This window comes from Athene cunicularia (assembly GCF_003259725.1).
Source record: "Athene cunicularia isolate RWA chromosome 5 unlocalized genomic scaffold, athCun1 chr5_part1, whole genome shotgun sequence".
Lineage (NCBI taxonomy): Eukaryota > Metazoa > Chordata > Aves > Strigiformes > Strigidae > Athene > Athene cunicularia.
The window spans coordinates 34,430,150-34,446,896 of NW_020799101.1; the positions used below are offsets into that span (position 1 = coordinate 34,430,150).

General features: G+C 36.9%; 1 protein-coding gene across 2 annotated transcripts in view; it reads right to left on the reverse strand.

Moving 5' to 3' along the window:
- The window catches only part of FMN1 (formin 1), a 139,693-nt gene extending 124,145 nt beyond the window's left edge, over window positions 1-15,548 (reverse strand). The window contains exons 1-3 of one of the 2 annotated variants that reach the window (XM_026849130.1): window positions 14,022-15,548; window positions 11,786-11,903; window positions 2,100-2,132 (exon numbers count right to left, since the gene is read on the reverse strand). In XM_026849130.1, coding sequence (XP_026704931.1) covers window positions 2,100-2,132; window positions 11,786-11,903; window positions 14,022-15,410 — 1,540 coding nt within the window. In that variant the 5' untranslated portion in view covers window positions 15,411-15,548. The remainder of the gene's footprint in view (window positions 1-2,099; window positions 2,133-11,785; window positions 11,904-14,021) is intronic. The other variant, XM_026849131.1, reaches the window with a different exon arrangement.
- Between the last annotated feature and the right edge of the window lie 1,199 nt (window positions 15,549-16,747).

A 16,747-nucleotide genomic window follows, 5' to 3' on the forward strand; every position in this document is an offset into this window, starting at 1 on the left:
CTAAATGGTGTTTCATGGTAGAATTAAGGACTAACTTGTTCTTCAGTACTCATCAAGAGTTTATCCTGGTTGTAAGGTTTGTTTATAAGTCTTGTAAAATAATCACATTGAATATTCATCAACAGCATCTAGTATTCCTAACTCAATTACAAAAAAGGATAAAAAAAAAAGAAAAAAAAAATCTTAATCCTTAGAAAGTTTTAACTCAGCAGATTGCTATACTGTAATTGTTTGAAAAACGTGAGAACAGGAAATTGCTTAATGAATAAACAAATAATGATCATTCATACACAGTATAACGACAGTTTCCTAACTTACAGAAATATAGGAGAAGACAGGCTAGAGATACTGAGGCAATACATTACACCAAAAGGACTCAGAAACAATTTCTTGTTCTTTGAAACTGTTTTAATCACTAGGGAGTTGGTATTTCATCACTTGAGAATGTCATTGGGAAGCTTTTATTCAAATATTTATTTTAGCAAAACAGGCAGACTAAAATTTCAGAGTACTTTATGGACATTGTGGATTATATAAACTCAATATAATAAAAAGCAGCACATTTATAAAAAGTACACAGCTTCACCACCCTCATGACACCAGAATGAAACTCAGTCTTCACCTAAAATACCACAAAATCCCCCTGGTATCTCAGCTGTCATTGAAAGACCCTCCAGAAGATGTTGCTTTCTCTCATTTCCACATACACTTCAGAAAGATACAAATGCTTTGAAACATGCCTTATTCATTGTCAGTTACTTCAGCAAGCAACTGCAGAAATTACAAGTCATTTTAGGGAAAAGAGAAATAGTATCAGAAAATTCTCTTTTAAAATAAGCCAAGTTCCAACTCAGCTTCAGTTAGTTATCACAATTCTATAATTCAATAACTCAAAAGAGCTGCTTAAAAGGAGTTTCAAAGTCACAAAATAAGTTCCTTAAGGCTCATACAAAATCCAGCACTGGCCAGGTCTTTGCGTGTCCTGCTCTTCATGGGATAAAAAAAAAAAAAAGAGAAAAAAAACATGGCAGGGGCTCTATCTGAAATAAACAACCATAAATCAGGTTAATATTGTTCATTCCCTTTCTTAAAACACAATTAAATCTCTTTTTCCTTCAAAAGACATCCCTGCTGATTCATTGCTAATGGCATTATCAGCATCTAATTAGCCTTCACACAGTTTTCAATGGGATTTTATTATATTTCTTTGGCAGTGTTAAATGTGCTCATTTTGAACAAGGACCAGTGTGTGCCCAAATACGTCAATGTCATGGAAAAGTAAAGAGCTATCATCCCTTTAATCCTTCCAAACTGACTAGTGCTAAACTAGTAAACAGGGCAGATTCAGTTCTTGAACAGAAAGCTTCAGTTCTCACTTTTTATACGCAGTATTTATTCAAATCAATAAAAGTATGCTGCTACAATATTTCTCATCATTTATTAATTCACTTCACCTTCTCTTTTTGCTTCAATTCAGCTGTTACCTCAGTTTTATATAAGACATACCTCACAATGGAGGACCATAGACCACCAACCCAAAAAGAACTTTTCCAGCTCAATTTTGACTACACCTACAGTCTTTGCTTGAAAGATTTTTAGAATAAGCACTGCCAGGTTATAACAAGCCCAGCTAACAGATATATTGCATTATCTCTAAAACGGGTTACATTTATCTGAAGTTTGCTCGCAGAAGAGAGAAATGAGGGGAAAAAAAAAAAAAAAAAAAAAAAAAATACACCAGTTCACAATTGTGATGTTCCTTCGATCAGACTTCAAATTTTAACTTCGCAAAATTTCACACTCAGCATTGTGTGATGGATATGAAAGTCAATGAAATCAACCCAAGTTCCACTCACTTTAGTGGGATGGCAGCCACTGAAACTGAAGTAATGTAAGCTAGAATTCTAAAAACAGTTCCTCACCTACATTATAGAACTTCTGCAGTCTTTGCTAAATTTTTAGTCCTTAACAGTGGTAGGTACAGTAGACTTTGCCTTTAACATTTTTATTCCATCAAGGAAAGGTAAATAGTGCCTTTACAGTAACAAGTGAGACCAAAGACTAGACACAGACAGACAACATTACACTGTTCCACCCACCTGGTGGTCCCTCCTTGTAAAGCTTTAGGTGAGCTAGAGACAAAAGCATAAGTAAGACTGCATTTAAGCTTCACACAGAGAATTTATACTTTTATTAAATATGTATCCTAGCAAGGAGTCTGGCAGACTCCCTGCTTTTTATTCATTACTACAAACATATACCTCAGTATTTTCAGCTCCTATTTAACTTTTTGCAAGACAAAATAATATATCAACTGTTTATGAATGGCTTCATTTCTTAAGTGATCCTAGATATTCCTAGATATTAGCACTGCCCAGAAAAATCAAATCAAATCCAAATCAAATAGCAAGTATTTAAATAAATCTCTATCATGTAAAAAATCCCATGGACATTCCTTAATTAACCACATACAGTAACACTTACTATGAAAACAAACTTGCAAGTATCTCTATAAAGCTCTCAGCTCAATACATATACACAGAATTGAATATCACATGCTGTAGAATTACTAAATTTATTAATTCCTCAAGATTTTCCATTGGAAATAACAGTGGTGCTCACTCATTGTCTTTTCATGTTGCCTGGTGCAAGGAAAGCAATGCAGATAGATCAGAAAGCTTAGCCTCTTCTCACAGATTCATTTCACACAATCTGATGAGAAGACATGTTTGGGATGGAAATGCTTTCAAGAATTCCTTGTGTTGTTTTTTAAGTTGTTTCTAGAACATGCACGTTTTAAAAAGCATTATAGACTGCAATAACAGTGGCCAATGTATGACACGCCACTGGGTGGCAGAAATAAAAGCATTTAAGATATTATTAATGATTAGTAAAGTATGAAGCATGCTTCACAGTTTTTCAAAAATACACACTGCAGCACGCATGTTTTTCCTTAATGCATAGAAAAACAAACATGAAATAAGATCTGGATGTTTTGGACACCCTATGTAATTTATGTAAATGCTTAACATGTGTTCAGTTGTATAATCACAGAAATTATCTGAACACAGAGCAGCAAGAACATTTACAAATACACACAATACATGCTCATGTAAATCTTTGTCATGCTACTGTGCAAGCTGCAGTGTTCATCACCTTTTCGTAAAGAAAAGGTACAAGTGTTCAGTAGTAAAACTAGCGATCTGAAAATTTAACCTACAACTTTGGGAATACTGCATACAGTGGGTCACAATGTTACAAATGACAATTTTCATTCTCATTCTCCAAAACTGTTGCAAAAAGCAAGTATATACACTCAAATATTATTCCATATTATACTGATTGTGTTCAAAACTGTGCTGTGCAAAAATTAGTTTTTTCTTCTTTGATAATAAAACAATGTACCTACTTGAATAATTTTAAGTAAAACCTTATATGAAAACCTTTCCCACAGAAATCTTCATAACTCACATTTCAAATAGGTGAGTTACTCTTCAAACTCTGCATAAGTAATTTAGAAGCCTTCTCTGCCACAATCTCAAAACTTCAAGTAGAAAGTAGAAGCTTTGAAGATAAATGACCCGTATAGTCACTTACTGTCAGTACATTCATTTTCGTAAAAAATCTTACATATTAAACTCAGTATGTGGAAACATGCAAAATAATGTTAACACAATTTAAAAGTAATTAAAGATCAAAACCTGGAAAACTGAGTGCAATCTACCTCTCTCAAGATGTACCACACCCTGTAGCATAAAGGAAATCCTTAACATTTAATTGAGCTGTTTCATTACATTTCAGAACAGTGAGGGGTTTTTAAACTTTTCTCCCTCCTTGGTAACCCTTAGTCCCATAATTTTCAATATTCCCTATTACAGTTTTCCCCTTTAACCACCAGGTGTCAGAAGGGAATCTACTCACCACAGCTGCACCTTTTTTACTATTAATATACTTATTTTTACAGGCACATTGATGTGACCTTCCAGGCTTTTTCAGGCTACAGTCCTAAAAAGCAGCAAATGTTCAGGCTTTTCTTCCAATAAACATAGTGATGAGCAATTTCCAAAACATGTTATTTGTTCAGTCTTGGAATGGTGTTTATGAAGCATATTTTTCACACAGAAGTAGCAGCCCTGGGAGAAATACGGACATTTATTCGAAACGCTGCATGAATGCAGCATTCTGAGTAGACGAATTGTGGCTTACACATTTTTTACAAGATGACTGGTCAGGGAAAGCCCAAAGCTTAGGTTTATAAAAAGTTGACAGACAGATGTTCTTAAACATTCTGAACACCAATTTGAACAAGTTTTGCATTTACGCATCCTTTTAGAACTAGGAAATTAAAACAGGTTTCTGCTTAAAGAAATTCTAGAATTACATGAGTTTCAGGGACAGAGGGTTGGCTAAAACAATACTGAATGTAGTTTTGACACATTAATCCTTCTTCCTTCACCCCATTTCATCTACTCCTATCTGTCCTCCTTTCTTTACTCCCCATTGAAGCTCAACTCTTTTACAGCACCATAATTCAACACAAATAAGGATGTCAGTTCACCAGACTGCAAAATAAACAGACATCTTCACTTCAACTTAATTTTTTTTTAAGACTTTTCAGGGAAAGAAGAACCCTCCATTCCTAAAATTTCAATTATTTTCAGAACATTAAAGATTTTGGTATGGTGAAAATACAGAAGATATGGGAGGAAGAGAGACAGATGGAGAGGGACATGTGGAGAACAGACAGTCCTAAACAAGCCAGTAGTCCAGTATCTAAATACTGTCTGGATACTGAGATAATACAGAAGATATAAGAGTTAACTTAACTACAGAAGATGAAGTAACTTCACAACACTCACTGCATTCCCTGAGAACACCAGAATGATACCCACAGAAAAGCAGCCTCCTGAAGGAAAAAAACCAGCCACCCCTTGATTCTCTGTTATGGAAATCAGTTCCTACTCTTTCTGACTGAAAAGCAGTATAAAGCACTATTCAGAAGCAGTCACCCAAGTAACTTATCTACCTGATCGTTCGTTCTCTCCTCTAAGAGGTTACAGCTACAGTTCATTTTACCTGACAGCAGAAATGAATAGTTTTGCTTGTCATTTTCACCCTCCCAGGAAGACATTAGAGGTACTGCTGCTGGAGCTGATTTCTTTCTCAATAAACTTTCTACTTCATACTTACAAAACGAATCTATTACAAGATCACATTCACCAATGCAATACGGTAAACAAACAACACCTTATCAGCAAACATGAGGAACAAATTTATTACAGAATTTCTTTGATGAGTTACAGACTTTATCTACTTCCTCTAGCACAAATTTAAAATACAAAGTACTTGTTCCAGATCTATAACACCTTTGCAATCACTGTATTCTAAATATAGTAAGCATACATTGAGAATGCATGTATACCATACATGCAGTATAAGCGTATATTTATTCAAATGTGGGTGGGTATGTGGGTGACTGCAGGCACACTACAAATCCACACACATAGGCACACTGCTTCCCCAACATATTCTCAGCAATTCTCAAGTTTAGAACTGTTGACAAACTTAACACATGGATATATATAAAACTAAGAAATGTACAAAAAATAGTTAGATTTTTTTACAGACAAGAGTAACTGCCTGTGCCACAGCAGAGGGGGCAAACTTGGCAGGGATGATATCAAATTTAATTAAAAAGAAACTCAAAAAGCAGTTCTAAATCCAGGTGCAAATTTTCAGAAAGCATCAGGGTGTTCAGACCCTGGGTTTCATTTAGACTAGTATCTTAATCTTTCATGTTCAAATGCTGGGCCAAACAGAACTTCAGATCACTTGAACAGTGAGACTGGAGAACAGGAAAGTGAATTCCATAAAACTTGGAGGTGTTTCTGTTATACAAAGGGCCTCATATAGCTTGAAATAAAGCCATGGAAATAAAATAAGAAGTCATTCTTCTTGTGCTGTACACAATTGCTCTTTCACTGTGTTTCAATTATATAACAAGAATAATCTTGTAAAACCCTGTGACCATTTTGGGCCTTTGCAACGTCACATTTGTAGGACCCGTAGTGGTGCCTATATTTCAAAATAAAAACTACAGTAAAAGAAACAATTCACAGAGCTTTCCTTCATTATATTCAGATAATATATTCATCTTCTCACTAGCAAAAATGTACCATACTGTGTTATTTTTTTTGCAGATTTAAGTTTAGGAAGTCACTATTCTTTCCCATGCTGCACCTCTATCTAATGCTAATAGCCTATAAACAGAAAATTAATTTAATTTAGCTGGAAAAATAGGTTGGTAATCTTATCCCAACTTTACGGATGGGTAAACTGAAGCTTGAAAAGGTCTCACAACTTTCCTGAAGTCATTAGGAAGGTAGTAAAAGGGCTGGAAATGGAACATAAGCATCATAACAACAAAACTTCAGCATTAACACATGCTTATCTTTTTGTTCCTATCTCAAGACGCACAATATGAATGACAGTATCAGCTGAGGTAGAGAGAGAAAAGCAAAGGAAGATTCTGTTGCTTGCTTGGTTTTGAGGGTTTTTTTTAGTATTTTCAAAGTAAATCTTAGCAGACAGGGCTGCAACATAATCTGGAAAAGTAGTTGCTGCATTGATCAGCACATGCACAACAACCTATTTGAGACTGTAGAGATTTCCAAGTAGCACTATGCCCAATACCTTCCAAATTAATAAAATTATAGCTTTAGTTGGCATAAGGAAGGGGAGAAAATGTCATTGTTACTCTAGAGGAATATAATACAGCTACAACAATCTGGCCTGCAATAAAAAACTCAGCTTATCAATAATAAGCTAGTGTATTTGTCAGAATATGAAACACTGACATAACATAGCTACATATGCCTGTCATGCTGCACAATAAATGCAGTAAAATGTAGACAAATAATTTACAAAACCTTTATGCAGCCCACCTGCACTGTGAGGTCACATCAACTGACCGGTGATGATTAAATCACAAAAACACTGTCTTCAACCAATGCATAATACTCTGCTTTCTGTAGTACTGCTTTATCTAATTCGTTACAATAAAATTTGTAACAGAATCCCAGAACTGAATTCCAAATACCACACCAAAATCAAATAAACTGAAGTTACTAAGAAAAGTCTTTTTTTTTATCTTAAGAAGAAACCAACTGTTAGCAGCCAGTGTTACAAGAAATTCCTTCAGGATACTAACAACATCAAGCATTATGTCTTTTTTAGAAACAAACACAAATTGTTCAAGGCCACAAAGGAAGTCTATGCTATAGAAAGATAAGATACCCTGTTATCTCTCATCTCTTTGTTCAGACCATTACGCCTCTCTTTCACATAAGCTGGCTATTCTCCATTTACATCATGACTATAAAGCAATTTTCTTGCTGGGAACCCAAAGCATAGGGGACCAAGGATTTAATATATTTGAGACTTGACAATAAACCTCTGCCATTATTTTGTACTTCATTCGCTATTTATTTAGATGCTTTTTGTTTAAGAAGAGCTTTCTCAGACACCTCCTGATTTTCTTAATTTACCGTCAGAATTGTGTTTACAGAATCACAGACTGTTATAGAAATTGTGGCACCATAGAGATAGCATTACCTCACTAACAGACTGTTAGAGAACAGGGCTTTTTAATATTAAATACAAACATTTGAATTAATAAGAAAACATGTCATGAAAAAAAGCACTAAATGGACTTCTGTTTCAACCCAATTTTTAAAAACATTTTCTCCAGCAGAAATGTCAAATACTTCTCTCTCATCAGTTTTTTAATTTCTGTTTTGCTTAAGCAAGAGAATAAACTCTCTCTGTTTTGTGTAAGAGAACTATTTTGATTCTAATGGTTAAAAATGCATTTTCAATAGGAATCACTATACTACCTTAATGTGGAGACTCTTCTTCAAATGGTAAGTAGTTTTATGAGGAGCAGAACTCCTGTTTCAACTCCTCTTCTTGGACATGAGAGGCTGCAAGTGATCTAGTCAAACACAGCATCTAAGACATTCATTATATGTGGATTCTATGTGACCCAGTATCACAGATGAGTTCACTTAGTACAGACACCAGTATGCCTTGGCTAAGCATTCTCACTGTATATAACAGCTGACATATCTACCCTTCTAGCTGATATAATGTTTAAAAAATTGAAAAAAATCTCTGAAAGAATTATGAAGGAAACAGAAAAAGAAACTTTTAATGAAAACAAGAGAACAGAGCTTTAGGACTAGAGAAATATGCACAGAAATGTCTTTGATTCCATGGTAAAGATTTCCATGGAATAAACCTATAACTAGATATTAAAATAGCCTTTTTCTAGTCTTCTAGGATATAAACGGTGTAATGTACTACAGCCTTTCTGGACGTCAGTTATTTTAGACTGACACAATTCAAAGAAGTTCAGGTTTCTCTAGAGAACCATGTAAGCAGCTTGTGTTAATTACAGAGAGCCAGTTGACAACACAGTCACTTGCTCTACGGAAACAGAGGAATTAAAGATTAAGAAAACATAAAATATGCCAAAATATCATAATATCATCCTTTTACTTAAAAATTTACAACTCAAGATTTGGGTGTTGGGGTGACAATACTAAGCTACACAAGATGTTATCAAAGGCATGAAAAAAACGTGTTACAGAGTTGTATTTTGTTCACTAACGTCTTTCACTTCTAATACTCCTAACAGGCCTAGTCAGTCCCACACACGTGTTCCTTGTTATGTCCATCTGCTTTTCAGTTGGTTTCCCACACATCAAGCCAGACTACAAGCCTCAGGAGGGAGTTAGCTACTCCTCCAAGCTGTTGTGAGTCACTGTGATGTCTGCTGCGTAGGCCAAATGAAGCCTGAATTTCTTGCTTCCACTAAGCAACAAGAACAATGAGGAAAAACATGGCAAGGAGATGAGAAAAGATCAAAAAGCCAAGAATCCTCTCCCTCAATATCCCTACCTTCCTGTCATAGCTGCCATAGTGCATGGTGATGAAGAAAGTAAATCAAAGACTTGGTGCAGAATTCTAAGAGAGATTATAGTATTACAACTTTCAAATTTTCAGTGTTACTTTAAATACTAGTCTCTCATGACAAATGAAGAAAATCTATGCTACCTCATACAATAAGTACATATTCTTGCACCATTTTAGAATTACAAAAACAAACGTCCACAGATTTATTCTTGGAAGTGATTACACTTGTGACAGATATATTTTGTTTAAACTTAATATAGAGATGTGTTAAATGAATACTTAGCTAATAATTCAGCCTATTATTATTGTTGTACATAGATTTCTATTATTCTGGTAGATGAAACTCTTAATCACAGAAATTAAAACACTAACATAAATCCTTGACTGAAAGTTAACATGAGTCACTTCAGCATTTTTTGTAACAGAAAATTATCTATGCAGGAACATCAGTGGAGGAAGACTGGAATCACAAGTATCCCTGTCACACACAGTTTCTGAACTCTATTCTGAAATCAAGAATTTTTCATTTGATCTTAGCTGTCAGGACAAGACACTGCAGTAAGAAATAGGGTTTCAGGTTGAGACCAGCCAGTTTAATGGTGATCATTAACCTGCTTTATATCATATTATTAAGAAGCCCACTTTGTGTACCAGAAGTTCCTAAGGTACTGGTGGTGTCTGGGAGGGAATTTTGGATGGGAAGGGGCATAAGGGGAAATGCCAGTATACATGTCCACTTTGAAGGTACCAGCGACTGTCAGAGAGAAGATACTGAGTTCAGAATTAATGTTGTATTGCCACTTTCATATGCATTAAAAAAAACCCACAAACCCTGCCCCCCAGCAGTAAGACCAACACTGACTACAAACTCTGGTTTTTTAATTCCATCAGCACTGCCCATGAATAGTACCTTCCTTCACCTGCAAGAGACTGCATAAATTCATTCCTGCTCATAGTGCTTTAAAACAGTCACCCTAACACTCAGAAAAGCAGATGTAACTGATCCATCACATGCAACTTACAACTGCTTGCAGTGTCCCTGCGTCCACAACTGCTTTCTGGGCATCCATGAACAGCCAAAAGAAACACAAACCTGATAATCACCGAGGTACGCCTAGAACTCTACTGCACTCTTAACATATGTTGCAAATGTAGTCTTTGTCTATTTCCTTTAAAAGAAGCGCTTCTGTCTCATCCCGTCTGAATCACCAGCAGTTTTGTTTTCATTCAAATCCCTCTCTCTGCCAGACACTGGAGTGACTAATGAACTGCAGAATCTGGTCTGTATAAAAATTTGACTTAGCAAACTAACCATTACCATGTTGATGACACTGCCACCCAAAATATCACAGTAACAAAAGAGTAACAATTTACATGGGCTCTAAGCCAGTCTGCCCTTCCTACTCAAATTTCAGAGAAGCATGACCTAATTTCTCTACAAGTAGTAGAATCTGGAGGTTTTGTTAGTTCAGTTTCCTTTCCTTTCTTTATTTCAACATATGTTTTTGCCACAGATGATTATAGTCATTAGGGAAAAAAAAATTATTTGGGTAGAATTAAATACAGGAAGCATATAGCCTATAATAAGAATCTAAGAGTAACAGAAAGAGCCTGCAGCACTCCTTGTCAACAGCTGAATACCTGTCCTGGTCATCTAGTGATAGACTCCCATGCCTCAGACCAATCAGATGCACTTTAAATTCAATTCTGTCTATATTAGAACCATGTTGTTCCTGTCAAAACCAAGTTTACTGAATCCTCCAGCAACTTTTATGCTTCCAGTGTTATGCTCACTTTACAGAAAAGGAAGTTTAAGGCTGAGAAAACTGAGGAAAGAGGGAGAAAGAGGTAATACATTGAACAACGCAAAGCAGCAGATCCACTACTATTTATTCTTTCTCCTATACAAGGACAAATGGATATCCACTGGAATTGGAAAGAACCATACAGCATTACCCTGTACAATTTCTCACAGCAAGGTAGCCTAAAAGCTTGTTTTTCAACTCCGTTTAACCCTTTCTAGGTGGTATTTTCTAAAACCTTCAGGTACATGAAGAACAGATGCTCCATTGCCTTTTGTTTCCATGGTTCAGACAATTCCACAGTTTATGACTAATTTCTGAGTACCAAGGGCTTCCTGTTTTATATTTAAGAATACAAATTTGAAACAGAGTTGTGATGGCTACAATAGTCACTTTTTCCCTTGTAAATATGTAAGTATTTATCTAAATATCAAAAATTTAATAAATATTTTTCTGTGGAAAGCTTATCTGATAACTAGTTAGCACTGTGCTTCAGACATACCCTCTCATACATTTGTATAGGACACTACACTGTTTAGCTATAAACTAAGCAGATATGAGTATTCCTCTGCTTATACACAAGTTGCAATAATAGTATTCATTACTTTTATTCTGGACACTACTTGAAGAAAATTTGCAGCCAGACTAGAATCTGGAAAGCCACTGCCCCACACATTCTAAGGCAATGGAAAATGCATTCGGGTCTCCCTTTGTTCACTATCCTGTTGCTCATTTGAACAGAATCCCTTTAGAAATGGATAACCTAATTTATCAAAAAACTCACTTCTGTCCTCATGAATTTGTACAGACAAGCATTTAGATTTCAACACGGATTTAGCCATATTTAAAAATCAGATGATTAACAAGTAGCAATAAACAACACATCCAAAACATAAGGTCTGTTTTTCCAGGTAAGAAAATACCGTGACTTATCACCATCTCTGTATCAAACAAGATTAAAAATGTCAGAAACTGATTTCTGCAAATGCTTCACCTCTTTGTTTTACCTGCTTCTGTGTACTTTAATCCTACTTTTACTTCTTCGTGCTTTGCTTTTGGTGGCGGCCAGACAGTCTGGAGTCTCCCTGGAGTCTTGTCATCTTGCTCTGAGGGACTCAGGTCAGGCTGTTAAAATTATGCAAGAAAAAATTAAAGTCTGCAGGTATCAATCGATTTCAAAACAGCAACCGCCATGCTCAGCTCTACATGTGTACTTCAGAATGGTTATCTGCCTCACTCTGACTGAAACAGTGCTCAGTTGGTTAGAAGGGATACAAAGAAATCAGTGTAGGACAATAACTTTGAGGAGAAAAATAACACAATGCATGTGACCTGCAGTGATTTATTGAAAATGTTCACATCAGTGTGGAGAGCTGTCTATCCTCTGGTGAAGCACAGAGGTCAAGAACACTAGGGTTTTCTCCTTTATCTTTTTCTCAGAGTGGAAAGACCCATCTGTGTTCCTCTCACAAGTAAACATTAGTGCGATTCACCTAAGACATCATTTGACAATATAATTTTCTGGAAGCAGAGCTAATTTATGAAATTCCTGCCCCACCCCCAGCAGCTTGCTCAGTCCACATACCACATAATGCTGCCACATCAAAGTGCTGCTGCAGCTGCTAATGGGACTGCACTGTCAACCGGAATGCTAAAATAACCCTTTAAATGGGGGGGGAACCCACTAAACAAGCATTCTTTTAGAGGATTAAATGGTGTTTGTTTTTTTCTATCTCTAACATTTCTGTAATCTGTTTTACAACAGGGTCCTACAAGTAATTGCATAGATGCAACTGCAGAGACAGCAAAACCCAATATGAAAGTGGCCCCACATGACCACAAACCCTGTATGAAAATGCCCCCACACACACACGAGCAAGGGAAAAGGAAAGGCAAGACCCTTTTACTCTGGCTTTGCCCTGAGAAAAGCTACATTTGTAGTAGACCGGACGTTAAGCAGACATTTGTAAAAGCCACTCCCGCTGACTCCTGCACTTCTTCCCCGTCCGGTATGGGTGACAGCTTCCCAGAGGCCTGCGCCAGCCCAGCGAGGGAGTCGGGGGAGTGGGGAGCACCGGGCCGGGGAGGGAGAAGGCGAAGGGGAAGGGGAGGAGAAGGGCACGCACAGCTCGCAGGGCCTGAGCACCCCGCCGCCAACATCTTGTCTCCTCCCCATTGGTGATTTACTGCAAACTGGCATTATCGGTCTACCCAGGTGTCAGTCAAGATTTTTTAAAAGTTTTTAATTTTATGTGAGAATAAAAATTTGAAAGAAAGTACAACCAACACAGCAAATTAACTTCACTACCTTCAGGTTTAGGGTTAAATCCTGTGAATTTAATAATTCAGATAATTGTCCCTTTAGCCAACAAGAACAAGGTTCTGCACTGATTATATCTGCCAAAGATGTAGCTGTAAGAATGTTGGTTTGGGGAACCCTAACCCAAGGGTTACTCATTTAACTAAAGAGTTCAAATCACACTCAAAATTCATTTATTGTTATCTATGAAAACTTAGCATGGATTTTTTTTTTTTTATTTCTTAAAAATATACTGACTAGATCTCCAAGTGACTAAGAATACTAACCTTGCAAATGCTTATGTGAACCTGTAACTTGAGTCATCTAATTGGAATCACTAAGTTATACTTGGATAAGGTTAAATGCTTATCAATATTAGCAAAGCCAAATATACGCACATAAATAAGAAAAAAAATAACTTTAAAATCTATGTCTTGGACAAACTGAGAACTTGGACAAACTTGAAAATCACCCATAACTTCTCATATCAGCTCTTATCATAGAATTATTCCTAAAGGTAAAATGAAATATTACTTTATAAAATAAAAAATGAAAGAAAACAGAGTGAGATTGAGAAACTATTAAATAATACTACAGTAAATATTTGCAGCACCAAACTGATTTAAAGCCATACTTAACATATAGGCAACCGTTTTGTAGTGATCTTTTAAAATCAGAAACTGACTTTTAAGTTCTCACTTCTAATTGAAAGGCTGTGACTATCACCAGTTCTCACCGGATTCTGCTACCAATGGCAGATGATCGAGATTTTTGACAAATTAGCCCCAAGACTTCTTCAGTTGGGAATCCAAAATTTGAGATTGCCAAAAGAAGAGGACATTTCTGACATCTTGACATTAAGTCCCCACCAATAATTTTTAAACAAGAAATTTTTTTTTATCCATCTACTTCCAGATCTTACAAAAAAAAGTAACTCAACCTACAGATTTGTCTGACGGTCCATCGCCAGGTTTTGATTTTGACCTTTCAAATACAGCTTTCAAGGACTCTTTTTCATTTCTCATTTTGCGTTTTATGGCTTCCAACTCTGAGGTATCTGCCGTTGTTTCTTTTTTGGGAGGCCGTGTGAATAAAGCTTTAAAGACGTCCAGTGCAGATTCAGCAGGGCTTGATTTTATTTCCTCAGAGGGAAATCGTGGTTCTATTTTGCCAGAGGCTTTGTTCTCTTGAGCTTCATCACTGTCCTCGGTCTCCCCAGATCCCTCACCAGAGTCCTCAGTTCTATCTTCATTCTTGGAAACGTCTATGTTTAACAAGTGTGAGAGTTGTTCCAGGAAAGTAGGACTTGCTTTAGGTTCAGCTGATTTTTTTTTAGTGGTCAAACCTGATGTAATACTGGATTTCTTAACAGGCTGCCGTAATTTAAGCAAAGCTAAATCATTCTCCCTTGGTTTTATTTCTGTAACAGTTTCCCCATCCTCTGTGGTTAGTCCCTTTTTCCTCACACGTAGTCCACTAAAGAAAGTGGGCAGCTGGAAAGTCTTTTCAGCCAGTGCCATTTTTTGGAGCGATGTATTATCAGCTGAAGGTCTTTGTTCTTCATCTGGAAGTTCTTGAGGGCATTCCCCTGTAGCAAGCAAGTGACTGAACCGCTCATCCATTAATATTTTGTCTTTTCCACTGGAGTCATGCTCCAGAACACCATCCAGCTCTTTTGGGAGCTGCTTAGAAACTGGTGGGTGTAACTCGATGTCATCTGTATCCACAGTGTCATCACTGTTGCTGGGCCCTTCTGATTCTGACTCTTCCTTATTTTGATTGTTATCGTCCAAAGCCTCAGCACACAAAGCAGCATTATTTAGCCCAGATTCGCTGGTGTTGTTTTCATCGGCGTCTAGGTCCTTACTCTCTGAGTCCGATTCTGTATCACTTGTTGTATGAACCAAAGTACCTTGTACAAGAATAGCATCCTTGTCATCATTGTCAGATTCAGACAAAGAAGTCTGTACAAACCTTAAATGGTGAAGTAATTCATTTTGTTCGGTTAACTCCGGTTCCAGGTCAGTTTGCCTGCCAGACATTGGGTCAGCTTGGCCACTGGTTGTATTCACACCGTGCTGGTTTTCTGAATCGTCATTACAATCATTATCATTCCTCTCATGCCAGGTGTTAGCATGAGTATTTATATTGGTGTGCAAAGGTTGAAACGCTTTAAGCACTGTTTCTTCCTTGGAAGCTGCTGATTCAAACTTAGTTGTAAATCCAAAAAGTTTTTTCATAGAAAACGTAGTGAAAGGATCGGGTTCGCTTTCTGCTCTCTTCTCCAGGTCCGAGAGCTGACTACAGCCAGGCACCGCACCTTCTTCTTCCATGTTGCGTGAAGTACAGAGGTTCGCTTCTAGCAGTGCTAAGTGCTAAACAAATATTTACTCCACGCATTCAGCGAGCAGACTGAGCTGGGGACAGGCGCTGCAAAGGCAGCGCTGCCCTGCCCTGCCCCGCGGGGGCAGCCGGCCGCCCCCGGTCACCCTGCCCACATTGGTACCGTAGAAATTCAAAGTTACTTTTTTTTTTTTTTTTTTTTCCCTTTCCCCACACAAATTAAAGGGTCATTCTACAGTCAGCCATTTAGCTGTGATGAGTAATCTTAAACAAGCAACATGGGGAAAGCTGTCCTTCACTGGGAAATCAGCTGCAGATCACACCGCTGTGTCAAATTACCGAAAAAATTTACTGAAAAAACAAATATTGCAGACAACAAGCAGCAACAAAGTATTCCAACACATTTAACTTTTAATTTAATGTTTAAAAATTCAGACCATACAAAAAGCATGTGTTTACCTTTTCAATTTATTATAAAGTATCATAAAGTCAACAGCAAAAGTCATTGGTATCTACTGCAAGAAAAAAGTTTCCTGAAAATCAGACTGTAGTACTAAGGCTTAGGTGAAGCTTAGAGACACCTTTTCAATTACAGGGTTGCATTCATACCTATAGACGAAGGGCACTGGAATCATTCCCATCTTTATCTGTGATTTAACACAGAAGAATGTCTTCTGCCTCACTGCCTGCCATTTCCTGTAGGAAGCTCCTGACTTGCTTCTCCGTTATGCTTAATCATCAGGTGCTAAGGTCAGAAACGACTGACAGGTCATGGCTCCCCTGGTTTTCTAGGCTTAATATAGATTAATATCACAAAAGGAAGCTCTACATAAGGAAAGAGCAGAAAGTCTTTATCACTCCCTATGCCAACCTACTCTTATAATCCAAGGGTTAATAAAAGAAGTGGAAGGCAGCTACCTCAGCACTGCGGATTTCTCATAAGACAAAATTTCCTGAAGACAAATCTGCAGCTATTCGAAATTGCATTTTATGACAAAATAACTGGGGCAAAGTGACCCTACTGAGCCAAAAAGTTTTCTACATTTGAGTTTACATCTCTTTTTCTGTTCAACCACAGGACTAATTGTTCATTGTCCTGATAATTTCTATGGGTATGCCTTGCTTATTTATTTATGTACTTATTTATTTGGGGGTTGGTTAACTTACAATGGGTAAATATTAAATTGTATTTTTCAAGAACAGTTTCACTGGTCACTAACAAAAAATACACCTACATGTACAACGCCATGGTACATTTTAAACTAAACATACTTATTCAGATTATACCAAAATATTTACTTATCTGTTTATATTAATGACAAGCCAC